The 26,170-nt window shown below is 41.7% G+C and overlaps 1 protein-coding gene across 5 annotated transcripts; it reads right to left on the reverse strand.

Moving 5' to 3' along the window:
• Positions 1-7,660: 7,660 nt before the first annotated feature.
• LOC133707747 (uncharacterized) lies at positions 7,661-13,944 on the reverse strand. 5 transcript variants are annotated; one of them, XR_009845262.1, is made up of 8 exons: positions 12,908-13,944; positions 12,627-12,836; positions 11,950-12,404; positions 10,477-11,775; positions 10,189-10,289; positions 9,822-10,029; positions 9,583-9,639; positions 7,661-7,953 (listed from the first exon to the last, which is right to left on the reverse strand). XR_009845262.1 is itself a non-coding variant. In XM_062133232.1 (5 exons), the coding sequence occupies exons 2-5, from the start codon at positions 12,977-12,979 to the stop codon at positions 11,760-11,762; spliced, it is 753 nt and encodes a 250-aa protein (XP_061989216.1). In that variant the 5' UTR covers positions 12,980-12,986; positions 13,575-13,937; the 3' UTR covers positions 10,985-11,759. The 5 variants fall into 5 exon arrangements, 3 of the variants coding, with proteins under 3 accessions (XP_061989216.1, XP_061989214.1, XP_061989215.1); XR_009845261.1 differs by having other exon boundaries at positions 9,583-9,671; XM_062133232.1 differs by lacking the exons at positions 7,661-7,953; positions 9,583-9,639; positions 9,822-10,029; positions 10,189-10,289 and having other exon boundaries at positions 10,985-11,775; positions 12,908-12,986; positions 13,575-13,937.
• Positions 13,945-26,170: the final 12,226 nt, after the last annotated feature.

Genomic DNA, 26,170 nt, shown 5'->3' on the forward strand with positions numbered 1-26,170 from the left:
CCACTTTTTTTATTATTATAACACAAAAAAAAAATTGTTTCAACAATTGAATAATCAAAAAAAAAAAAACAATTGAATAATGCTTTGACCAAAAAAAAAAACAATTGAATAATGCACTAAACATTCGTACTGTTTGACTATATTATGGGTGTTGCTGAACTTACTCTACTCATCTACCTACACTCTTGCTTGATAAATACAATTGGCAGCCAACAAGTCATTCCACTAAAGGCAAACTTCAAAGTAAAAACTGCATATAAAACGTTCAATTTCAGCAGCAACTATTCTTTTTTTTTTTTTGGTTACCAGCAGCAACTATTCTAATCAGCACATCTAGCATACAAAAATCACAACAAACAAAAGTTCCAAGCATCGAAGGAATACTCTAATCAACCCATGCAAGCATCAGAGGACTGCCAATGTACTTTAGCTAGTAAAACTTGCTCAGAATTTATGTTTCTGCCAATACAAATTTATCTTTGTTGGGAATTAGTTATGTGTTTTATTATGACTCGGGCACTTAAAAGCTGTCTTGCCAAGGCAACTCCAGCATTAACAGAGACTCTTACCCAACTAGCAAACACAAAATTACAGAGTATTTCAAAGGGAAATAGTTGTAGTTTAGGCACACCGAAGCTTACTCCAGAAACCAAGCCATGTATAATTTCATTACCTTCGGACCAAATCATACAAAATCCGATTAATCTACATGAGAGGATGGCCGTGAAAAACTGAACAAGGAAAAAAAAACAAAGGAGCTTGTTGGTATATGCAAACCTCGTTTGGTATTGAGATTGCTTTTCGAATAGGTTGGCATTGTATTTGGTTGGAGAGTGATTCGACGAGTGTTTTAGCATGTATTTCCTCTACCTCATTTGCACCTCCTTGGCCACTGCGCATTGCTTGGTTGAATTGTTTATCTCGCATTCGGTCAATGACATTTCACTGCTCTCATGTTCTTCGCGAAGGCAATTCTGTGGCAGATAGGTTAACAAATTTGGGTTTCTTCTTCATCTCTGATTTGGCATGCCTCACCTCCACCCGAGATCTCTCCATACTTGAGAATGGATGACCAGGGGTTCCCTTATTCTCGTGTTTCTTCTTGATGTTGATTTGGGCTGCTTGGAGTTTATCTCTTTCTTTTTCTCTGTTCCAAAGATGGAAAATTTATTTCTTTTCCATCTTTTATTTCTTTCTCTAGTCTGTACTTTTGGGGTTTGGCTTTTGTCCTCCCTTCTCTTGTTTGTATTTTTCTTTATTATTAATACAAAAAATAAGGGGACGGGCGGTGGGCTCCCAGAGTGTGGTAGACCCTTCACCTTCGGGTTTGAGGGTGGGACTTGCTCCCTAAATCGTCTACTTCCGAGGAGCTAATATCGCCTCATCCCTTATTTTAATTAAAAAAAAAAATATATATATATATATATATGCAAACCTCGTGGAGATTTCATTCAGCAACCGACGGAAAAAGAAAATTATTTCCAAGTTTTGTTCGCACAAAGGATGTTGTTTCATTTCGACCAATTTATTTATATTTAAGTTGCACTACCCATATAAAATTCTAAGATGGGAGATAAACATCAGAAGTATTGAAAATAGAGACAAAGAGAGACTCTGAGAAATACCTCCTACAATCTCTCCACCTTTAACGAGTCCCATACATATACAAACACAATCATAACTGCTTTTGGTTAAGTAATCGTTACCTCAAGCTGCTCCGATGAATTGGCGACCACATCCACTTGCTTAACCGCCTTCGCAAGACTCTCGAGGATACAATTCTAATTCTAATTACAAACAGAATTGAACTTGGGCTGCAGGAGCCAGAACAAACTTGCATTAGCCGGCTATGAACGATTGATTAATGGTACCCACGATTCGCAATTAACTAGTAAAGATGATAAACAAAACCAAAACCATTGATATTGTTTTCAATTTTTGGGATGCTGCCAACAATGATCTACCAAAGCTTAATTAATACAAAAATAAATATAAGAAACTAAGTAAGTAAAGCTTTTGCTTAATTTTTGGTTCTCATATGTACAAGTTACCCAGCAATGACATCGCTCCAGAACTAACAAGAAACAAGAATTGTACGACATCACTTCACTCGAATAGAGATGGCATTAAAACCCACGGGTATGGGTACCCGCGGGTAATTTTTCCTTTTGGGTATCTGTTAATGGGTAATACCCATAGTTTATGGGTATGGGTATGGGTAATTACAAAATGCCCGTATAAAAATGGGTGGGGTATGGTTATACCCGTGGGTACCCAAATTTTACCCAAATACCCATATAAAATTGTAAACCACACCCAAATTTTTTTATTAATTGAGAACTATTATTTTTCAACCAAACATATGGGGCATTTTTATAATTTTCTGATTCTATAAAAAAAAAAAAAACCTATACGGGGTATTTCTCTTTCCCACCCAGAATACACCTTCAAGTCTTTAACAAGACGAGCCGCCATGATTGGAGGTGTTGTGCAGCCAAAACTCTGAGACCAAAAATGTAATGATCGAGATCTTTGGTATTAATTCTTGTTTGGCGTAAATTTAATAAAGTCTTTGTAATGTAGTTTCGATATACTGGCGTAAATGGGTTTTGATCCGTGACGATCAGGCCGTCCGATCGACTTGTAGATTTGATATATTGATCGTAGAAGTGTTCCGATGATTTTGTGTGGTCTCAGATGAGGATCTGACCGTTGAATCATTGTATAATTGTGAAAAGATGGTTCAAAAGGCGATCCATGAGGATCTCACCGTTGGATCTTGGTATAATTTTGAGAGGATGATCTTAAGGGCGATCCGTAAGGATCCGACCGTTGGATCATAGTATAATTATGAAAAGACGATTCAAAAGGCGATCCGTGAGGATCCGACCGTTGGAGCATAGTATAATTGTGAAAAGATGGTTCAAAAGGCGATCCATCAGGATCCGACCGTTGGATCTTCGTATAATTTTGAGAGGATGATCTTAAGGGCGATCCGTAAGGATCTGACCATTGGATCATCGTATAATTATGAAAAGACGATTCAAAAGGCGATCCGTGAGGATCCGACCGTTGGATCATCGTATAATTGTGAAAAGGCGATTCAGAAGGCGATCCATGAGGATCCGACCATTGGATCTTCGTATAATTTTGAAAGACGATTCAGAAGGCGATGTGTGAGGATCCGACCGTTGGATCATCGTATAATTGTGAAAAGACGATTCAGAAGGCGATCCGTGAGGATCCGATCGTTGGATCATCGTATAATTGTGAAAACACGATTCAGAAGGCGATCCGTGAGGATCCGACCGTTGGATCATCGTATAATTGTGAAAAGACAATTCAAAAGACAATCAGTGAGGATGGTTCATTTACGAACCGAATTTTATTATTTTACATTTAATCGCCAAGTTGTGAAAATTGTTTTACGGAAATAAATATTTGTTTTAAACGTATTGCTTAGGCCTCATCAAAAAACCCGCGGATCTAGTGGGCCGATGAAGGCCCGCTAGCCAGGAGGGCCAAAAGCCCGGCCCGACCCGGTGGGTAAAGGGCCGGGCTTGGTTTAGGGGTTTGAAACCCTGCCCGGCCCGCCAAAAGCCCGTTAGGCCCGGTTCGTAAAAGGCCATTAAGCCTAGCCAGTAAAAGCCCGCAAACAAAAAATATTATATAAATAACACAGAAACTGTTGTGCAGAACACCAAAATTTTCTGAATTACTGGGAACTGTTCAGATAGAATTAGGAGCTGTACCCTATATGCACGGAAAGCCCCATGTGTCTAGTTTCTGAAGAATTTTACGGTTTGTGATTCCAACTTTTCTAGAAGGAGTTATGGCAATTTAAGTGAAGGCAGTTCAGCTTGAACGAGAATCTGCAACACAGAAACTGTTGTGCAGAACACCTAACTTCACTGAATTACTGGGAACTGCTCGGATGGAATTAAGATCTGTACTCTATATGCACGGAAAGCCCCATGTGTCTAGTTTCTGAGGAATTTTACGGTTTGTGATTCCGACTTTTCTAGAAGGAGTTATAGCAATTTAAGTGAAGGCAGTTCTGCTTGCACTGGAATCTGCAACATCTTTTACAAGTTTATGTCTAGAAGGCCTAGCACATATATTTGGAAATCTTCAGTGTGCCACATCATCAGTATATGTGTGTGTGTGTGTGTGTGTATCTCTTTGTGTGAGTGTGAATTTGTTGTAATTTGGCTTATGATGAAATTGGACGTTCTCATACTTCTATATAGAATATGTGTATATATATTCTACATGTCATGACTACGGTTGACCGATTCGATTGGATTCGAAAATATGGTGAAATTAGCTAAATTTTTTTACCACACTTATAATTTATTATAATAATCTTATCCAACGGTCGGTTTTTCCATTTTATTTGAATTGATAGAAGTTGCCCTTTGGAGTGTATGATATATAAATATAGGTTTATAAGAGTAACTAAGTTTGACCTAGCTGATCAAATTCGAAACGAGAACCAAATTGGCTGGATTTTCTACAACCACCATAAAACATTACAATCTCTCCATCGAGCAGTTAGTTTCTCCGAATTCATTTTCCATTTCATGGTTGTTTTAGAATGAACCTCAACAATTTAAATACAATGTATAAGTCAATACAACTTTAGGAGGCAAATTGGTATAGGCCAATGTCTTTGTAATTAAATTTGAAGTTTTTATCTTATGTTCACACACATCCATCTATGAAATATTTACAAACGTGATGTGAAAAAATAAGCACGTTTCATGGTCGTCATGCCATCGGTCAACTAAGAAGTCATACAAGTGACGACAGTTGACCAATTCGATCGGATTAGAAAATATGGTGAAATTTGCTAAATTTTTTACCACACTCATAATTTATTGTAATAATCATATCGAACGGTTGGTTTTTTCATTTTCTTTGAATTGATAGAGGTTGCTCTTTGGAGTGTATGATATATAAATATAGGTTTATAAGAGTAACTAAGTTTGACCTAGTTGATCGAATTCGAAACAAGAACTAAATTGGCTGAAATTTTTACAACCACCATAAAACATTACAATCTCTCCATCGAGCAGTTGGTTTCTCCAAATTCATTTTCCACTTCATGTTTTCTTTAGAATGAACCTCAACAATTTAAATGCAATGTACAAGTTATACAACTTTAGGAGGCAAATTGGTATAGACCAATATATTTGTAATTAAAATTAAAATTTCTATCTTATGTCTACGCACATCCATCGATGAAATATTTACAAACGTGATGTAAAAAAATAAGCACATTTCGCAGTCGTCATGCCATCGATCAACCAAGAAAACATACAAATGACTACGGTTGACCAATCCGATCGGGTTCGAAACTATGGTGAAATTGACTAAATTTTTAACCACACGCATAATTTATTGTAGTAATCACATCCAACGATCGGTTTTCCCATTTTCTTTGAATTGATAGAGGTTGCTCTTTGGAATGTATGATATATAAATATAGATTTATAAAAAAAATTAGTGTCTTTAAATATTTATTATAAATAAAGCCCACAAGGCCCGTCCCAAAAAAGCCCGCAAGGCCCGCTTTATATGGACAGGCTTGGATCCTTCGATTTACAATAAAGCCCGGCCCGGCTCGTTGACGAGGCCTAGTATTGCTTCCTCATGACTAAACCAACAATTTCTTTCTTAAACACTGTCTCAAGTATTTGAAATACTCAATCGACTATTTGAAAATATCCCCATATGTGGAATGGGGGCGCTTAAATAGTGAGTATTAAAAAAAAAAAAAAAAAAAAAAAACCCTGCACATATTGAAAACGGGTAAATAGGTGGGTATGAGTTTACCCGTTTAGAAATGGGTTGGGTAAATACCCAAACCCGCGAATTATTTGATGGGTATTACCCATAAACTATTGGGAAAAACTCACAAACAGTACCTGAACTTCAAGCCACTAATAACTTTCATACCTCAAGTTCAAATAATATCAGATTGGTACCTGAACTTCTGACCCCGACCCAATATCAGTATCTGGGAACAGTAAAATCGTTAACGGAGTTAATTTTTGAAGGGCAAATCTGTCATTTCATGGTTCATCATCTCCAAAACTCTCCCCTTTCTCTCTATAAACCCATATTTTTCATTATCTTCTTCATACCTCACACACACAAACCCAAATCGACAAATGGAGAGGTAAGAGGTGAGAGGAGTTGGTGGTGGATGGGACGGTGGCTATTGAAGAAGTGAAAGGTTGGTTGATAGTGGTGATGAGGTATGAAGAAGAAGAAATCTGGTATTGCAGAGAGATGGGAGGGTTTGGAGATGATGAACAGTGAAATGACAGATTTACCCTTCAAAAATTAACCCCATTAACGATTTTACTGTTCCCAAGTACTGATATTGGGTCGGGGTCAGAAGTTCGGGTACCAATCTGATATTTTTTGAACTTGAGGTACGAAAGTTATTAGTGGCCGATAGGTCAGGTACTGTTTGTGAGATTTTCCCTAAACTATTATTGGGTGGGAATTACCCAGCGGGTATTACCCAATGGGTATGAATGCCAACTCTACACTTGAAGCTTTCGAAGGGTTAGCGACCTTGGGCTCCCAGACCGGATCGAAGGTAGGGTGGACGACTTTCTTGGTGGCCTCGAATATCAACGATTTTTCCGATGGCCGGCTACAGGGCCCATGTGGTGGCCGGGGAGGAGATGGGCTGGAGCTTGAGGGAGAGGGACGATAGCCTTCACCGAAGAGCTGGAACCTGGTTCATGCCAGAGCCCTGGGAGACGAGTACGGTGCCTTGGTTTATGGGAATTATGGGGGATTCCCTTCAGGAGGTTCTCAACAATGGAGCTCTCTTGATCAAGATGGAGGAGAAGATAGAGGAAAAGCGGTCGTGCCTGCTTTCATTCAGAAATGGGGTTTAGCAATGTTTGTGCGTGAGGGGGGTGAGAGAAGACCTCCCACATCATGGTAAAATCTATTTTCACCAGGTTTTACTTTTTTTTTTTTTTTTGTCTTATGTCATGGTAAAATCGGACGGCTGACAGAACTCATGACAGATTTCATCACTTATCTGTCAGCCGTCTGATTTCAATCGGACGGTGACTGACCAAATGATCCATGATCAGTAGCTGACCAGCACTACCAGAAAAATGGTCTTTTACGGCCCGCAAAGAGAGCCGTAAAAGACATTTTACGGCACACAAAAATGCGCCGTAAATGGACATGCCGTAAAAGACAAAACTCTTTTACGGCGTTTTTCCGAAATGCCGTAAAAGACCTCACCAGAACGCCGTGAAAGACATAAAAGAGCGCCGTGAAAGAGTTTTAGAAATTCTTAATTTCGATTTTCAAATACAAAGAGCGCCGTAAATGACCAAATATGTGCGCCGTAATTGATATCAAAAGTATGCCGTGATTGATCTCAAAAGCATGCCGTGAAAGACAACAATGAACGCCGTAAAAGGGTTTAGAGATTTTTTATTTCATTTTGAAATAACAAAGCACGCCGTAATTGATGTTAGAAGCACGCCGTAATTGTAATTTGAGGCACGCCGTAAATGTGGTTGTAGGATATATTTACAGCATGTAATATTTGCACCGATTTTTTTTTCCTGTAAATTTTGTGATACCATTTCAAAATCTATATAAATCTATCAAAATCTATATAAATCTATACAATTTATTGAGATGAAAAGCGAGATAACAAACTGCAATATCACATTACAAAATGTGAATTAATATGCCAACAACAATATTGTATAAAAACAACTTAATTAAACCAACAATTTATCATTACCGTCCTAAAATGTAAAACATTCTAGATTAACAAAGAGCATCCTAGATCAAAATCTTGAATCACTATAGCAATAGCATTGAAGACCCTTCCAAAGACGAACAACCAGAAGTTCATCATCACTGGATAGCTGGCTTTTCAACCCCATGATTGACAATGCTCTGAAATAAAAAAGCAGACGAATTAGTAAAAATAAATTGGAAGCAAATAACCTCCAGGAAATAACATACTCTAAGCATTAATCAACATGTACTTTAAAATCCATGTAAATACTCTAAGCATTAATCAACATGTACTTTGAAATCTGCAGGAGAGCAAAAAATCACCCTCAAAAGAACCAACAAGCAACTCAACAGAAGTTTAACGGCAGCAACTAAATAACAGAAATAAAAAAGTTGACATCAGCTACACAAGGCAGATTCCAAACATTCAAGACATGAAAGGTTCTTTTTTTTCGTTCATAAAGTGACACGGGGGGAAAATCCTATGCACCGAATGCCTCACATAGCCGGCGGGCCTTGTCACAATGGTGATGCAAGACCTATACCAGATGTAAAAAAGATGAGTCAAAAATAGACATCCATTGGAAAAAAGAAGACTGTATTCAGTGGAATACTATGCCTAGACAAGAAATACTTACCAATTTAAATCATGGAACTTTTATAAGAATGCAAGGGCTCCGTTTAAGAACCAGAAAGAACTAAGAAGCAAAGACTAAGCATCAAATTCTTTGTAAACAGATAACAATGAGAGCTGGAAATTCATAAAAGTAAATCAAAGAACTCAGACTCAAATTGAAAGACATAATCAATTCAATAAACAGAGCAGAGGAGAAACTATACCTTTGGATGGGAAGAGTTTGAGAGAAGGATATGAACAAGTAGAGAGAGACTTTGGGAAAGGAAGAGATTAAGAAAGAAGTTAAATCGTCTGATCAAGATAAATCCTTGAGTAGTGGATAAGAGGAGAGATGGTGATGGACTGAAATGATAGGAATTGGCAAATACCGAGGAGGAGTTGCGCGCAGAGAGTGAAAATAAGAAGAGTAGGAGCTGTTGCATAAAGAGAACAGCAAATGACATATGATTCTTCCAACTCCATCAAAATCCATGCCATCTCAAGCTAAACCAATTTTTCCATTCCAATTGATTATCTACCAAGTACTTCTAAAGAAAGAAAGGGTCTGACTTAGAGTGAAACGATAGAATGAGCAAATAAAATGGATTGGGCAGAATTTTCTTACAATTTCAAATATATTAAGGAAGTTGGAATAAAAGAAAATATCCTTCAGTTATACGACTGAAAGGAAAGTAATCATAATTAAAAATAGTAATATATAAAAACAATATCATATATAAGAAATCATAATATATCTTTGAAACTTGGGTCTCCACAATGAAATTATTAACTTCAACAAAATAGAATACAGAACTTTATGTAAAAAACTAAAACAATCTTTATGAATGACAAGATCGAGTAAATAATACAACTACAATGAAATCATTTTTCTTAATGAACTGGAAGAAACCTACAAATTGGCAGACTGAATACCAGTAGGCCCCTGCTTAAATATAAGAAAGAAGACCACCTACAAATTAGCAGATGGGGAAAGCCAAAATAACAACTTCAATAACTCTCTTAAAAGTGAAATTATTGTAGAGTGAGACAATTGGTAAACCCTGCAAATTCCACACTCATTGTCTGCATGACTCATATACTATAAAAGTATAAACCACACTGTTTCAAACATGCCAACCGCTAGTCCTCTAAAGCTAAATGTACAAATTTACCTAAAAACATCAGCAGCTGCCTGAGAATCAGCACCCATTGCAAGTCCAAGATCGGACCTTCTCACCAGAACCAAGAGAAATATAAGCACCTAGAATATGATCACACAAAAAAAAAAAAACAGCCATATGATCCATATGATAGAATCCATACAAATTAAATTGGGTCTAAATTTCCTTTCAAATGGGTGATTATAAAAACAAAAACAAAAAAAGAAAGATTGGTAATTTATAGGACTCACTATCTTCCCCTGCTTGAACCATTCATCAGAAGGGCTTGGTCCATATGAATACTTTCCTGTCAAAAACTTACCCACTTCCTCAGTTACTAGTACTGAAAAACTTGGAAAGGCCATTTAGCAAATAAAAGAGGTAGTGGAAAAGAGAATAGACACCTCCACTGAAAGAGAAGCCATCACCCACTTGATAATCAACATCTATGTAATAATCCTACCACAAAAACATGGTAACAAATCAATCAGATGTACGATCACATATCTTAAGGACCCCAAACTCTTGACCACCTCCAAATAACTAAACATATAGACCAATCAGAAACCCTAACCTATGAAATCAAACCAAACCAAAAGCGAAAGGGAAGGTACTCACCAGCCCCGAGTTGAGTTTGATAGACGGCCCGAGAGCACCGTCAGCGAACAGAAGTCATATCTCCACCGCAGCTTTCTCTATTGCAAAAACTACTTCAACCCCTAAAACCCAAACAAATACAACAAAATTAATCCAAAAACTGAACCACAGAGATAGAGATAGGGAAGCGGCGATGAGATAAAACCTCAAAATCCCTAAAAACCACCAAGTTTGAAGCTTTTGATTGAAAAATTAGATAAGGTAAATACAAACAGAGAAAGAAAGAGAAAGAGATAGCGGCCGGAGTACCTGAGAGAGGACGGAGAGAGAAGCAATTGATGCATACACGTCTGGCGTTGGAAGCCTCGAAGGGCCGCGCATAGCAAAGAAGAGAGAGAGAGACCCCAACTGAATTTGGGAGAGACATATTCACTCACCTAATGACAGGATTATTGGCTTCGGCCTTTAGATCGATGGGATGGCATCGAGCGAGGATGAAGAGAAGAAGAGGAAACGAGACGAGAGATGGAGAGTCTGAAGAGATCCGGGTTTGGCCTGAGTTTTTATCTTTTAAAAAAAAAATGTCAGAGTAAAAAGGTTTGGTGGGAAATTAGAATTTAGCTAAAAATGGCTGAGCGGGATTGTTAAGAAACACATCATTTACGGCACACGTGAAAAGCACGCCGTAAAAGATAAAAAATTAGTCTTTTACAGCGCACAAAAAAAGTATGTCGTAAATGTAATATGTCATTTACGGCGCACATGAAAAGCACGCTGTAAAAGACAAAAAATGGACGTCTTTTACGGCGCACAAAAAAACATGCCGTAAATGACCGTCTTTTACGGCGCACACGATATGCACGCCGTAATTTGCGCGTCGTAAAAGACAAGTTTTCTAGTAGTGCAGGGGATCATGATTGCGCCTTTAGTAGTAACGGAACCCTATTTTTTATCCACGTGACTATCACATGGTCAGTGTAGTTGCACATACGTGCATGGAATACACTCCCTATAACTCAAGTCCACATGGGGACCTCGAAATTTCCATACAATTATTATCTGAAAGCAAGATGGTAATCCGTTACCTGAAAGCAAGATATAATTCGAAATCCGAGATACATGGTACCTTTTCCACCTCGAAGAGCAAACTTGTCCCTCAGTAACCGCAATTACCAAGAAATAACCAACTCCTGAACATGTGCTATTAACATAGAAAATTCATAACAAGATTAAATAAGAGGGAGCATGTAATTTAAACAATGTGGTTCCAGTGTTAGAACCAGAAGACTATCCTTCGATGTAATTGAACTTAGCCCGCACAAATAAGAACCACAAGGCTAAACAGAGACACCAATCCCTCCAACTGCAATACTTCTATGTAAAATGAGGGTAAACAAACTGAAAATCCTAAATTTGATTATTATGAGGAAGTAATGTCCTCCATGTCTTCTCTTCCATCAAAAGTCAAACAGCTAACAGATCCTCAACTTGTTATGTGATGATAAAGTTCCAAAGTTTATTTCCTATTGAGCATTAATTAGCCAGGTCTCCAGACAAGTGGTACTTTCTTTCTCCGTTCTCGTCTCTTCCTCCTATAGGATGTTTATCCTTAACCGGCAAAAAGATAAATCAAATCAGAAAACAAGCAAAATGCCACTACCATCTCATTCTTGAGAAAATATAATGAGTGAGAAACAACAACTAGTGACAAATATACTAAAAAATTGATATACTAACGTAGTGAAATTGTGCATATTAATTTAAGATCATTAAATGTATCACCTTCGCATCGTTAAATATTTTCTTAGAAAGTTCAAAATCTTTGAAATCCCAGCAGAGATTGGAGATATAGAATCAACCCTGGCAAACATCCCAATTTGCTTCTGAGAAGAACCCGGTGGTAGAATAATATCCATAATCTTTGTTTTCAGTGCATACTCGTCCTCATCAGTCTTGAGTGTCTCAATATATTGAGTATAGTAGTCTCTCACCAGAGCCTTCACATCATCGGTGATTTCTGCATTTTTTGTACGAGCTTCAAGAAAAGCTAATAAATCGTCCCGTTTCTTATTCATCTCTGAGTATAGCTTATCCAGCTTCTCTGTCTTTGATTGTGACCACCTTCTTTTCTTCTCCACTTCTGTTCCCACACAAGGCCTTTCACTATCAAAAAACTTGTACTGTTCCTCGTCTAGTTTGGCCAATTCGTCATCTACTTTGGACAATTCGTCCCCTAGCTGCCAAAAAACACAACAAACCAGAGGCTTCAAAATTGGACGCTGAAGCATGTTTGCTATTCAGCATCAGAAATTACAGGTGGGAATGACTAAACTATCAATATGATCGTATATTCGTATATCAGCCTACATTTTTTTTTTGGCTAATTATTGACCTAGATTTAAACTTTGGAAAACAAATTTCGAATATCATAGTCAGCTCAACTGGTGACAGAAATGTACCTGCCGCATACTGTTGTTCGTAGTCTCCAAGTTCTTGTAGAGTGTAATCTGTCTCTCACAATTTTCTGATCCTACAGACAGAAACACTTCTCGTTCTTTACTAATCTTGTCTTCTAGTTTTTCTATACCCCGCATGAGAAGTTTCTTCTTGATCTTCCATCTCTTTTTCTCTGTCAGGAGCCGCTCCATTTCGAGTTGGCATTGAGAAAGCTGACACAGCACCAGTTAGAAGGCAATGCAGAATATCTAGTAATCGAGAAGACATTGGTAATAGTGCAAACCTTCTCTTTGAGCTTCAAAACCTCTTCGCCCATGGTGCCTGCCTCACTTGACTCCTCCGCCGCCGCCGACATCCTTCCCCTATTTCCAACAAAACCCTAACTAAAACTTGATCAAAATACCAAATTGAACAGAACTTCTGTCAAGCATGTTTTGTCATCAACATCAAATATTGGAATCCAGGTTGAGCCTTTGAACCATGCCTATAACATTTGAGATAATTTAAGTATAATCACATAAACAAATATAGAAAACAAACATTATATAATAACATTTAAGTATAATCACAGAAACATTTATAGAAAAGAAACTATATTGTGGCTTCAGAAACATAATCGGCTCAAGTAAATTAAAGGAGCTAGCTCAGTCTTCAGCCTCCTAAGGCCTAAGCTAGCTATAGCTTTTGCCATTCACTTTGTGTTCCAGTTCATAGTGCCAATCACAATTAAATAAACAGAAAGAACTCAAAAAGTTCCATCAATTAAACCCATTGTCGCGACTCGCGACCTACTGACCTTGACAGTTCCATGACTTCCGTCAATTAAACCCACATCACAAACCAGTTTATTTCATTCATTATAGATAAGAAGGAACTAAATGAAGCAGTAAGAACACAATAAATTACAGAACAAGGAGAGTGAGAGGAGTAGCATACTGATACCAGATTACCAGAGCTACAAATTTGACCGCAATTGAATTTGACCACGAAATCTTCAATCCACTGCTAAACTGATCTCTGGGAGAAGTGGAGAAGGCGAGAGACTGAGAAGGAGTGAAGGACGCATTCGGCGAAACAGGTCGTAGTCTCGTAGACTTGGGGTTCCAGACTTCTAGTTCGGGAGTCTATGAAATTGATGTCCGAATTTCAGAATTACGTTGTATTGAATCCCCAATTGGGAACGAAAACCCTAGCCTGAACTCGAACTGATTTCTGCCCCCGACGTGAATCGGAATTCCCAAATTCCGGCTAATCGGACCTTCTGTTGAGATAAAAAAAAAATAATAATAAATTTGGTGCTGCGTATATAATGCTGTTTGCAGAGGAAAAAAAAAAAAATACAGTTGCAATGAATGACATTCAAATCTCCCACATGGATAAGCTTGTACAGGTTGTTATAGCCTTGACTATGTCAAACGGCAAGTAGGCCATTCAAAGACAATTAAGCAAGGGAGATATGCTGATAATCAAAGTTTACTAGCTTCAAAAGTGAGGCAGATATGGGTTTGATGCCGGTCAAAATACAAGATAAGCTTATTATCCAAAATTCAAAGTTTGTCATTCAAATTTCAAAATTACAAGTCTTGCGGGATGATAGAGTTATCTGAGGAGCAGCTATACTATTATAAAAGGACAATAACGTGAAAAGAAATACACACAGAGAGTAGAAAAAAAAATCAGCAAGCAAGAGGCTAAAGCTCTGCCAAAACCGAAGCAAGTCCGTCAACAATTCAAGCTCCAAAGACGAAGCTCAGGTATACAACAGACCCACGCTATTCTCGTCTTCTTTGGCAGGGAAATATATCGTCCAGAAAGCTTGCTGTTAAAAAAAGATATATAGGTTGTTCATGAACAACCTTCCTTCTTTTGTTGAAGCTTTCTCAAGCCACCGAGAAATACATGGTCATTCATGAACGGCCAACCTTCATGGTGATCTGCTCCTACGTTAAGACATATATGGTCGTTCATGAATGGCCGGAGTCTTAACGCACTTGGCTGCTGTAGTTTCCAGCGTTGGAACATAGGGTCGTTCATGAACGGCCGAGTTCCAATGCTAAAAACCTGCACAAGACGCCACATTCATTCCTCAGCAAAACCGATCACATAAAAAGCTTCCCTTGCTGCCTTGCTTTTCTCCTTCCACCGTATCAAAACTTTTCCACCACCACTTCCAAAAAAGAAATACAAATCCTAAGCTACCAATCCAACATGCCAAGCAAAGAAATACAAAGCCTCACCCTTAATGATTCGTTTCTGTAACCTGCAAACCAAAAGAGATAAAATAAGATGGTCAGAAAGAAAGCAGAGTTATGAACAGAAGATAAATAAAAGAAAAAAAATTAGAAGGAAGGCAAAACTGCAGGCTACCAATTATCTGCAGTACTCACCTTTGTAAAAATTGAAAGTTGGGCTTGGCGGTAGAGACACAACGACGCCTGCATACAGAGCACAAAAGCTTTGTGTACTTACATAAGCATTTGCCAAGCATAATTAGCTATAATGAGCCATGCTCATGCTACCGCCAGCGGTACCAACAATCACCAACGGTGTGACCTACGGAAACAAAGCCAAGCAGGCTATCACCTGAGCCCCGGCTCACCCCCAGATCACCGCTGACGCGCCGCCACGCGCCGCCCCAAAATCGCCTCGCTGAAGCATCAGAAGCTGGGAACTGAAGCATATCAGTCCCACATCGAAAACAAGGAAGAGGTCAGCCTCTTCCCCACCTATAAAAGGTTCACTCCTCTCTCCTCATTAATTACGCATTTACTACTTACCTACTGTTATTATGTCAACACAAATACATTGACTAACTTAGGCATCAGAGAAGAGAAGACCGCCAACCATGGTCTCCCTCTGACGCCCTTTGTATTTCATTTGACATATAGCGGGAGTCACAAGAGCATCACAAGTAGCGGTCCACCCATCGAACCAGCGTTAATCGAGATTTAGCTACCGCTGAATCTTAGACATTAACATTGGCGCCGTCTGTGGGAATCCTTGAGCAAAAGGCCGTCCCACCACAACAATCACCATGACTAACGGTAGCGGGGGAAACGCCGAAGTGCAAGCGGATCAATCCGCCAACCCCCAACCCACCAACCCAGCGGATAACGTTAACCCAGCGGCTAACGTTAACCGCGCCTTATTCAACACTCCAATCAATCCTGGTGTAGAGCCGCAGGCCACCCCCCAAATCCAACAAACCCAGGTCTCAATGGAGGCTCATCCGGGCAGCAGTCGTCGCCCACCTGGCCAAGACCTCACCTCTATGTATGAGCTGGCATTAGTGGACCTCCACAAGGCAAATAGGGAGCGCAAAGAAAAGGCCGAGGCCCAGAAGCAGGTGGCCACGCTGATGTCAAAGTTTGACGAACTAAAGAAGGCGCTGGAGGCAAACGCTAACCCAGGACGATTGATACCCGCACCACTAATACAGATACAGGTACCGATGAACCCGACTGAACTGTTGGGGATGGGTCCTCCACCCCCACCACGAATGATGTTAAAACAATAGGTGGAATCACAACCGCACACCAGCCGCTCCGCAGCTAGGGCTAGAACTGAAGGTAATCCGCCTGCCCCCAGGCGGGAGCTGGCACAGCGGAACCTCCAAGCGGGGCCCGCTGGCGTCGCAACAGCTCTGATCCTGGAAAGGATGCAACAATTAGAGCAAAGGCTAATCCCGGCGGAGGCAGGCGCCCCAGGCCAGGGCCATTCACTGCCAGAATCTTGCAGGCCGTTAGACTAGCACTTGTAAAGACGCCAAAGATGCCACAATCCAGCGGCACGACCGACCCTTTCATCCATATGTACACCTTCAAAAAAGGCACTAACAATAAGGGATTCGATGACGCCACCCTTTGCCATCTCTTTAACGAAACGTTAGACAGAGAGGCCATGAGTTGGTTCTTTGAATGCCCACCAGGATCCAACGACTCATTCCATGCACTGTCAAACGCTTTCCTATCGCGGTTCATCCTGCTGGCCGCTGGGCATCATAACACAAGCCAGTTGTTCACCGTCAAGCAGGGCGCAGAGGAAACATTGAAGGCATTTGTCACCAAGTGAAGAGCAGCAGCATCTCAATACCGCGATCTTGATAAAACAATGGCACTGGCAGCCTTCAAGCAACGACTCCAAAAGGGACCATTTCTCTATCATCTCAATTACAATCATCCAAATGCCGCTTATGACCACGTCATGAGCGAAGCCGTCATCCATACACAGGCAGAGTTCATCACATACGGAGAAACCCCACCATCACCGCCAACGCCAGCAAAATCCACTCAGCCCTCCTCCAGCCAGCAGGAGAGCGCTAACAAAACCTTTGCTACACTGCCAACTGAAAAGAATAGAGAGTGGCAACAAGGCAACTACCAGAGCAAGCGGCAAAAGGACCAGCATTACAACAAGGGCAACCACTCATCCCACGGGGATAACCATAACAAGCAGACAGAGTCCTCCCAGCGGTATGTAGTGTTCACAGTCCTCACAGCTTCCTATAAAGAAATATACGATCAGTGCAAAGACCAAATTCCACCGCCACCCCCAAGAAAATATCCAAGGGTGGGAAAACCAAGGAACACCGGCAAGTGGTGCAAATACCACGAGGACAGCAATCACAACACCAACAACTGCAACGATCTTAAGACAGCAATCGAGACTTTGTATCGTGATGGCAAGTTGGAACAATTCAAGGCTCGGCAGCCACAGCCAGTGGTCGCCAATATCGAACCCATGCGCCTCATCAACACCATCGACGACGGTGCTCTGATCACCAACATGTCTCACAGGGCAAGAAAGCGATATGCACGCGCCAACCACCCCAAAGAAATTTGCAACATCCGCTATGAGAGATCCGCTAAACTACCAAAATCTGGATGGGAACCCATTACCTTCTCTGAGGAAGAAAAGCGCGGAGCACATCTACCCCATGACGATCAATTCTTGATCGACGCCCTGTTCGATAAATGGTCCTTGGGAAGGGTCCTCATTGACAGTGGATCCGCTGTCAATGTCATCTTCAATGGCTGCTACAACCAACTCCAGCGGAATAGGAAATTACTCCAGGATCACGAACCCCTGCTCAATTATTCCGGCGACCTCACGCAACCACTAGGTTCTGACTACATGTGCCTAGTCATCGACGCTAGCCCATGCACGACGGAGATACATACAGAGTTCATCGTTGTCGATTGCTTCACTTCATATAATGCCATCATCGGTCGACCGGCGCTCAACAAACTAAAGTGCATCATAGCCGGGTATATGCTTCTCATGAAGTTCCCTACACCTAACGGCACGGGCTGTGTGAAGGGAAGCCAGCAGCTAGCACGAGAGTGCTACTCAACTACTGTGGCACGATCAACACGTCGCCATGACATCCTAACGGTGGGAAACCATGTGCCGTTGACAGATGCAATTGAGGATCCTAGGGACGATGAGGAGGAATATGTAAAAAAGGAACCTGTCAACCCAGAAACATCCCTACAGGTCATCAGCCTCTCGGAGGAACACCCTGAGCTGACCGTCCGTATCGGCGCTCAGCTAGCCCCAGAGATAGCGGCGGAACTCACTATCTATTCAATGTGAAATATGAAGAATTTCTTTTATATTCAGCTTATTTTTTTATTTGCTAGTAAAATCAATTTATATTTAATAAAAAAAATTATTCAAGGAATGCAAGTTCTCAAATTCCTTGCAATAGCTTACGCAAAAGCAAATACAAAGACCAATTTGCAAAGAAATTTCCTTGTATTTGATATCTGCATGCTCAATACTTTTACGAAAATATAAGGAAATTTCCTTGTATATTAGTCCTTGCATTTGGAAAAATAGTGAAAATTCCTTGCATATAGTTTAATGCAAAGACTGATATGCAAGGAATTATCCTTACATATGGTAACTAATGTGGACCCTAAATTGTAAAATGCAAGGACGAATTCCTTGCAAATGATTGTCTAAATGCAAGGAATTTTTAGGTGGTTGTATTTGCTCTTTTACAAGGGCCTCTTTCCAAGGACCCAAATGCAAGGGATATTCCTTGCATTTGGGTTAATGCAATGAATTTTCAGTTTTTTACAAGGAAAAATTTCTTTGCAAAAGGCCATTTTTCTTGTAGTGAGCGGTTGATGAACGCCATGTTCGCGGAACACCTAGGCAAGATAATAGAGGTCTACGTGGACGACATGCTAGTCAAAAGCATCAAGGCCAGCGGACACGTCGCAAATCTCTGCATTATATTCGCCATTCTCTTGGCCTATGGTATGCTCCTCAATCCCTAAAAGTGTTTCTTCGGCGTCACCGACAGCAAATTCTTGGGATACATCATCAGTGAATGAGGCATAGAGGCTAACCCTGACAAGGTGCAAGCCATCCTCAACATGAAGGCTCCGGTGTGGAAAGTGCACGTTCAGAGCCTCCAGGGTAAACTAACCGCCCTTTCTCGGTTCATCTCCAGGCTCACCGATAGATGTCTCCCATTCTTCAAGGTCATGAAGAGGACCCACAAGAAAGAAATTGACTGGACCCCAGACTGTGAGGCGGCTTTCCAGATCTTGAAAGAGTACCTAGCGGCAGTCCCACTTCTCTCCATTCCTGTACAGGGGGAGATACTCTACATCTACCTAGCGGTATCCCCATCAGCAGTGAACTGCGTCATTGTACGGCGAGAAGGACAGGACGAGCTCCCAGTATTCTACGCCGGTAGAGGCATGAACGGGGCGGAGACAAGATATACCCCCTTGGAACAGCTCGCTCTCACACTAATTGTCGCCGCTAGACGCCTTCGCCAGTACTTTCAGGCCCACACAATTCATGTCTTGACGAATCAACCGCTGAAACAAGTACTGCAGAACCCTGAGCACTCCGGGCGCCTCAACAAGTGGGCAATCGAGCTCAGCGAGTTCAACATTGACTACAAGCCACAAACCGCTATGAAAGGCCAGGTGGTGGCCGACTTCATTGCTGAGCTCACGGAGCAATAGGATGCGCCCATCCCAGAGCCAACGAAGGGCGACACGGCCATGACAACCGCTGAGGAACCAGCACCCAAGCAACAGTCAGATTAGAACCTCCATGTGGACGGCTCCGCCTGCGCCAAGGCATGTGGCGCCGACGTTATTTTGATAGGCCCAGGGGGACTGAACGTGGAGTATGCGTTGAAGTTCAATTTCACGGCCTCAAATAACATGGCGGAGTATGAAGCGCTCATTGCAGGCTTACTCCTCGCCATCGACTCAGGTACTGACAGCGTCAACATATTCAGCGACTCCCAGCTAGTCGTCAACCAAGTCAACGACAGTTTCCAAGCCAAAGACAAACAGTTAGCGGCATATTTGGGATACGTCAAGACACTCCTCAGAAAATTCAAATTCCACACCATCACACAGATCCCCAGAGAAAAGAACGCCAAGGCTGATTCACTGGCAAGATTAGCAACCGCTCAACCACACCAAAGTCCAGCGGACACAAGGGTGGAATGCCTTGACAAACCAAGCATCACCAAAACCCTAGCGGAAATCTTCAACATTGAGGTGAACCCCAGTTGGATGGATGAAATAATCGAATACAAGCGCAATGGAACACTGCCAACAGACAAGGTCGAAGCAAGGAAACTTTAGCGGAGAGCAACCCGCTATAACATCCAAAATGGCAAGCTTTACCGCCAGGGGTTCACCCATCCCAACCTCCGGTGTCTGACCCCAGAAGAGGGAAAAGTCGTTCTGGCAATGATACACACCGAAGAATGTGGAAACCACTCAGGTGCCAGATCTCTGGCCAATCGCACCATGAAGCAAGGCTACTTCTGGCCCACGCACAGCGATGACGCTAGAATGGTATCCAGGTCTTGCCACAAGTGTCAACAGTACGCTGACCTCCCCCATGCCCCGGCGGAGCCCCTTTCGATAATCATCGGACCATGGATTCACTACACTTGGGGCCTGGACCTACTTGGCAAGTTCCCAACCGCTAGAGGTCAGTTCAAATACATCATTGTCGCCATAGACTACAACAGCAAATGGATAGAGGCGGAACCGCTCACAGCAATAACTACCGCCAAGGTAACTCACTTCCTCTGGAAGAACATCTATTGCAGCTACGGCGTCCTCCATACCATCATCACAAACAATGGAACACAGTTCAACAACAAAGAGCTCATATCTTTCACCGCTAACTTGGGCACCAAAATGAGCTTCGCATCTGTCGCTCACCCCCAAACCAACGACCAAGTCGAAGCGGCAAACAAGATAATCAAGAGGCTGCTAAAAAACAAGCTCGACGACGCCAAAGGTTTATGGGCGGAGAAGCTCCCGGAAGTTCTGTGGGCCATCTGAACTACCCCAACATCCGCTACCTGTGAAACACCATTCTGTATGATGTTTGGGACTGAGGTCGTCCTACCCATCGAGATCAACCAACCTACCGCTAGGGTCGAGGGCTACTGCTCTGAGACTAACGGCGAAGGCATCAACCTTGACAAAGATCTCCTCGAGGAAAAGCTCCACAAGGCCCATTTGCACAATTTGCAAAACAAACAACGGGTATCGCGTTTCTACAACGCCAGAGTCAAAGCCCGGAACCTCCAACTTGGGGACTGGGTCATGAAGGAAGTCATTCCACCGCCACCGGCACTCCGTCCCACTTGGGAAGGACCATACAAAATAGTGGAGGTCGTCAGCCCCGACACCTTCTATTTAATGGACAAGGATAGTGTCACAACGACCCACCCTTGGAATACCGAACACCTCCGGTATTACTACAAATAGTCATGTCGCTACCCAAGAGCATCTTGACTTAGCTAAATTTTTGTTCAATATTTAGCTAAGGGAAGCTACCCAACGGGTACAACCCCTCTTTTGTAAAAGCTGATCTCTCAGCTATCAATGAAACGAGGAATTATTCAAACCATTGTTTTCCACAACATAAAAGTTAACTGGCAATGCCAACAATAGGCAGCGGACCACGTCCGCTACATTGTGCACTTGGAACAATTTTAATTCCTTTAATGTTTCATTGATTAACAAAAGCATAAGTCAAAACTCTAGCGGTATATCAACATTCAAACAATAGTCATGTTATCAGCAACAATTAATTCCACACTTAGCAAAATTTCAGAGGCAAATAGCAATACTTCATATATTTAGGGTCGGGACTCCCCGCCCAAAAATATTGTCTTACATATAAAAAACGCCTCAGCGGCGGCAACAAAAAAAAAATAACTAAGAGCTACGAAGCTAGGACAATCTTCAGGGATTGTTGGGAGCAGCAGAAACATTTTCACCATCAACCGGCGGCTGTTGGACAGCCAGGCAGCTTGTTTGACCGGAGCCAGGGGCGGTAGGGCTCGGCGTCACCATGGAACCGTCCGCACGAGTATGAGCCGCCAGAAACTCGACACGGGACACTTCTGACTAGGTAGGCACTGGAGTCCGCTGCAAGTCATCCGCCGGACCATGGTCGCTTTCGCCACTACCGGAACGCAAACCTTCAAGCTGATTGGCAGTAGGCCCACCTGCAGGCACTGGCTGCTGGCTCGACGTACTGGCAGGCCGGGGAGCCTTGTCCCAGTTGATCACGCCCTTCTGGTTCAACATCTCGAAGTTGGTCGCAGCACCAGCCTTCGCTGCCTCCATCAAAGCTTGTTTTATACTCTGGAGATTGTTTGTAGGCCTCAATGCCAGCGGCATGGGCACGGGTCCTCTCCGCTTCTAGCCGGGCAACCTCGCCCTCCAGCTTCTTCAGCTCCGCGACCTTGCCGGCAACCTCACGCTGAAGATTCTCCACACGCCGGCCCTTGGAGCCCACTTGCTCTTGCAGCAGAACCATGTCGCGCTCCAGCTGCCCCACCCTGGCGTTCTGCTCAACATCCCTGTCGGTAGCGATAGTCAACTTCCCACGCACGTCCTCCAGGTCTACCTCAGCCTTGGCGCGAAGGCCTTCGGTCTCCGCCAGCTTCTTCGACGTCTGCTCCCACTCCTGCCGAAGGCCTTCAACTTCCTCCCTCAGCTGCTGGTCAGCAGGTGACGACTTCAACGCCGCCATAAATAGCTCGTGGAGCCCGACGGACAGGTGCCCGAAAGCCGAGCTAAACGGCGACTGCTGGAGGGCTGTCGGGCGTACTGTCCAGTCCAGTCTACTGAACCCGAGCCGTTCACAGAGATGGAACCGAAACTCCCTCTCGGGATCGGTCAGAAATTCTGCGTAGGCAGAAAACGAGTCCAGACCGCTAGGCGGCAGCTCCCTGGCGACGGCCCCAGTCACTGGCCGCGATGCCTGTTTTTCCCTCTTCTGTTGGCGGGCCCCGATTGTCTCCGCGTCATCCGCTTCATCGCCTTCATCGACGTCATTTTGCTGCCATTTCTTCTAAAGAGGCCCCTGTGTGGTGTGATAGAAGCATTTTAATGCGACGTTTTAACTGCATTTCCCTACATTTTCTGCGTTATTTCCTTAATAAAACTCTGTTTAGGAAAGTTTCCATTCTTTGATTGGGAAAGTTCCTATTTGTAGAAAGTTTCTATTTTTGTAGTTTCTATTTATCATTTTTAGTAAGTATCCATTTTCGGTAGTTTCTATTTTTCATTTTTAGAAAGTTTCCCATTTTCAGTTTAGGAAAGTTGCTATTTTTCATTTTAGGAAAGTTTCTATTTTTTCTTACTAGTTTCTATTTTCAGGACCTCCGAGCTAAAAAGTGGAAATGAACTCACAAATGGAAAGAGGAGCTTGCGAACGTTAAGGGGAGCAAAAATGAGGAACAATGGACCGCAGAAATGAGCAGAAATGAAGAAAAGAAGTTTTCCTGCTTCAACCAGGAAACCCTGCGAAAGGGAGGAAAGCTTACCAATGAAGTTTCCAACGTTACCATGAAAGAGAAATGGAAGAATGAAGTGTTATGGCGTTGGAATGTATAAAGGCTTGAAGTTGAAGCAACAAGGCCCAAAAACTCTCAAGACTTATTGGATTTTCGGCAAAATGGATACAAGGCCCACAAAGCCCATGCAATTAGGGTTTGTGACGCATGGAACAAACCCTAGGAGAGTTTGCCGTGAAAATCAAGAGAGAAACAAGGAGTTTGCCGTGAGAAAAATCAGAAAATAAAAGAAGATTTCGGTTGAGATTTCTAGGGAAAATTTTTATGGAAAGAAAATATTTTTGGGAGACTTAAGAGTCTTTGCCGTGCAAAGAGAGAGAGAACAACGTGAGAATCAAGAAAAATCAAGAAGAAAACGTTGGGAGAAGAAATAGGGAGAGTTTTAAGGAAAGAAGAAGTGTGGACATCAAGAAAAGGTTCAAAACGTGTCTAGGTTCATCCCTATATTCCCTAAAGGAGTTTTGGCCGAATTTAAAGTATAAAATCAGAATATATCCATGGAATTTCGGCAAGATTATTTAGGGAATTAAATTGGAATTATATGATTGGTTGGACCACATCATAGGGCTTATTTGGCAAGCTATCATTGGAGGAAACTATGTGGCATTTTCAGATTAATTCCATGGAAAATAAAGAAGAAATACACGGCTTGGAGACCAAGTTTGCCGTCCCCTATATATTCCCTCTCCATTGTGACGTTTTGGGTTCCCACTTTTGCGTTTTACAACTTTAGAAAAAAATCAGAAAACTCTCTCTAGCTTAGCCGTGTTCTTCTCCATCCTCTAGGGCAACCACGAAGTTCAAGCAAGGCCAAGGAAGAAGAGGACAAGCCGTGCACATCATCCATCACCATCCTTGAAGATTGCTTTCAAAATTCAAGAGACCATTCATCCCATCTCCATCTCTTGGTGTAATCCGATTCTCCTTGTAACCTTTGCTTTGTAATTTTCGTTGGTTATGCCCTAGTTGACACATGTGTTTGAACAAGTTTCGAATTCTGAAATTTTATGATTAATTACTAATTTTCAGATTCATGTTTTGCGATTTATAGTTGCTTATGTGTGAGTGTTTGATTAAATTTGCATGATAGAAATCTTTTGTATGTTAATCTTAAAGGGTTCGAAACTTTTAGGGTTTTTATATAATTGGTGCTACGAATTTAAGAACATGAATCAACTTTTTGGTTTTGTGTTCTTGAATCAATAAGTAGTAAAGGTTTTGTACAAAAACCGAATTTAATCAAAGAAGATTGCAATTAGGTGGACTTTTTCATACTAAGTTGCACATTTGAATTGATAGCCTTTCTAAATGATTACTGCGTTGAACATGTATGATTGACTAGCTTTCTAGGGCTTGAATGCATGTTTGATAGGATTAGTCTATGTGCTTTCACTTAGATTAATTAGCGTTGAAAGTAAAATATGGGAAATTGTTTGCTTTGAACGTTTCACATGATCAATTCCTCTTGCATGACTATGATGAACAATGATGAACTTGAATCAACTTTAATCATGAGTTTCGACTTTGATCTTTGTTCTTGCATTCCATTTATAATTTTATGTTTTTGCATTTTAATTGTTTTATTAACTTAGTTTTATTTTCAGAAAAACCAAAATCAAAAACCCCCTTTTAATTCGTAAATAATGTGCATATGTGTGAATATTATACTTTGTTTTGATTTTAATTGTTTAATTGTTTGACAATGACAGGTGTACCCTCAATCCCCGGAATAGAACGATCCCTATTTATTCTATACTACTAATGACATTTCAGGGTTAAATTATGCGCTTGCTTTTAGCGCATCATGGTGAACATAGCGGTAGGCCTTGGAGGCGCCTGCGGCTCCAACCCCGCAATGGTAACGGGTTCCTTCGCCGGCACCGCCCTCTCCCTCTGGGGCCTACGCCGATTGGCGGGCACTCTCTGCTTCATCTTCTCGGGAGTGGCATGAGCCTTGCTCCGGCCAGCAGCCCCACGCTCGGCGCGAGACTTCGCCTGCACCACGGTCGGACTAGAGGCTCCAAGATGTGAATGATGCGGCATCGGCATCACCACCTCAGTCTCTGACTGGCTCACCACCAGCGTCTGCGTGTCGACGACGGTTAGGAATCAAGGTCAGGTTGGATAGATTCAGTTCGTTCATTAATTTAATCGAGTTCGATACCTTAACGATCATTAATTTGGCTGAAAATTTGCAGTCGTAGTCTATGCATTAGGACCTAAAAAGTTAAGATGTAAATATGTGATCGAAAAATGGTCAAAATATGGAAATCGGTTCCTTAGCTAAGGAACGGACCTCCTTAGTATAGAAAAACTATACAAACACACATACATAAAATTCGTTTAAAGAGCAACCTGATCATGGTGTTTCAATGATGTATTCGATAATGAAGATTATAAGGCTTTGACCCTAACAGCACCTATTTAGGACAACAATGAAGGTATGGATGTAGATGCGTTAGATTGTTTCCAGCATTAATCCATGCATTAGAAGGCATATTTGACTTTGGGCCTACGTTACTAACATTAGTCCTTGGCCTAGGATGAAATGGCAAGATTTATTGATACCAGTCTTTGCTCCCAAGGACAGAAATGATAAAAATTAGATTTTGAATTGCCTTAAAATAAACCGTTTGAGCACAAACATTATATGATATAAAAAAAAAACGAAGA

This window comes from Rosa rugosa, chromosome 5 (assembly GCF_958449725.1).
Source record: "Rosa rugosa chromosome 5, drRosRugo1.1, whole genome shotgun sequence".
NCBI lineage: Eukaryota > Viridiplantae > Streptophyta > Magnoliopsida > Rosales > Rosaceae > Rosa > Rosa rugosa.

Bases quoted from the DNA above. Each gene is read 5' to 3' on its own strand.
- LOC133707747 (XM_062133232.1), bottom strand. From the start codon at position 12,979: ATGTCGGCGGCGGCGGAGGAGTCAAGTGAGGCAGGCACCATGGGCGAA. The intron at 12,837-12,907 runs GTTTGCACTATT...GTGCTGTGTCAG, and splicing joins TTTTGAAGCTCAAAGAGAAG to CTTTCTCAATGCCAACTCGA. The intron at 12,405-12,626 runs GTACATTTCTGT...GTTTTTTGGCAG, and splicing joins CGAACAACAGTATGCGGCAG to CTAGGGGACGAATTGTCCAA.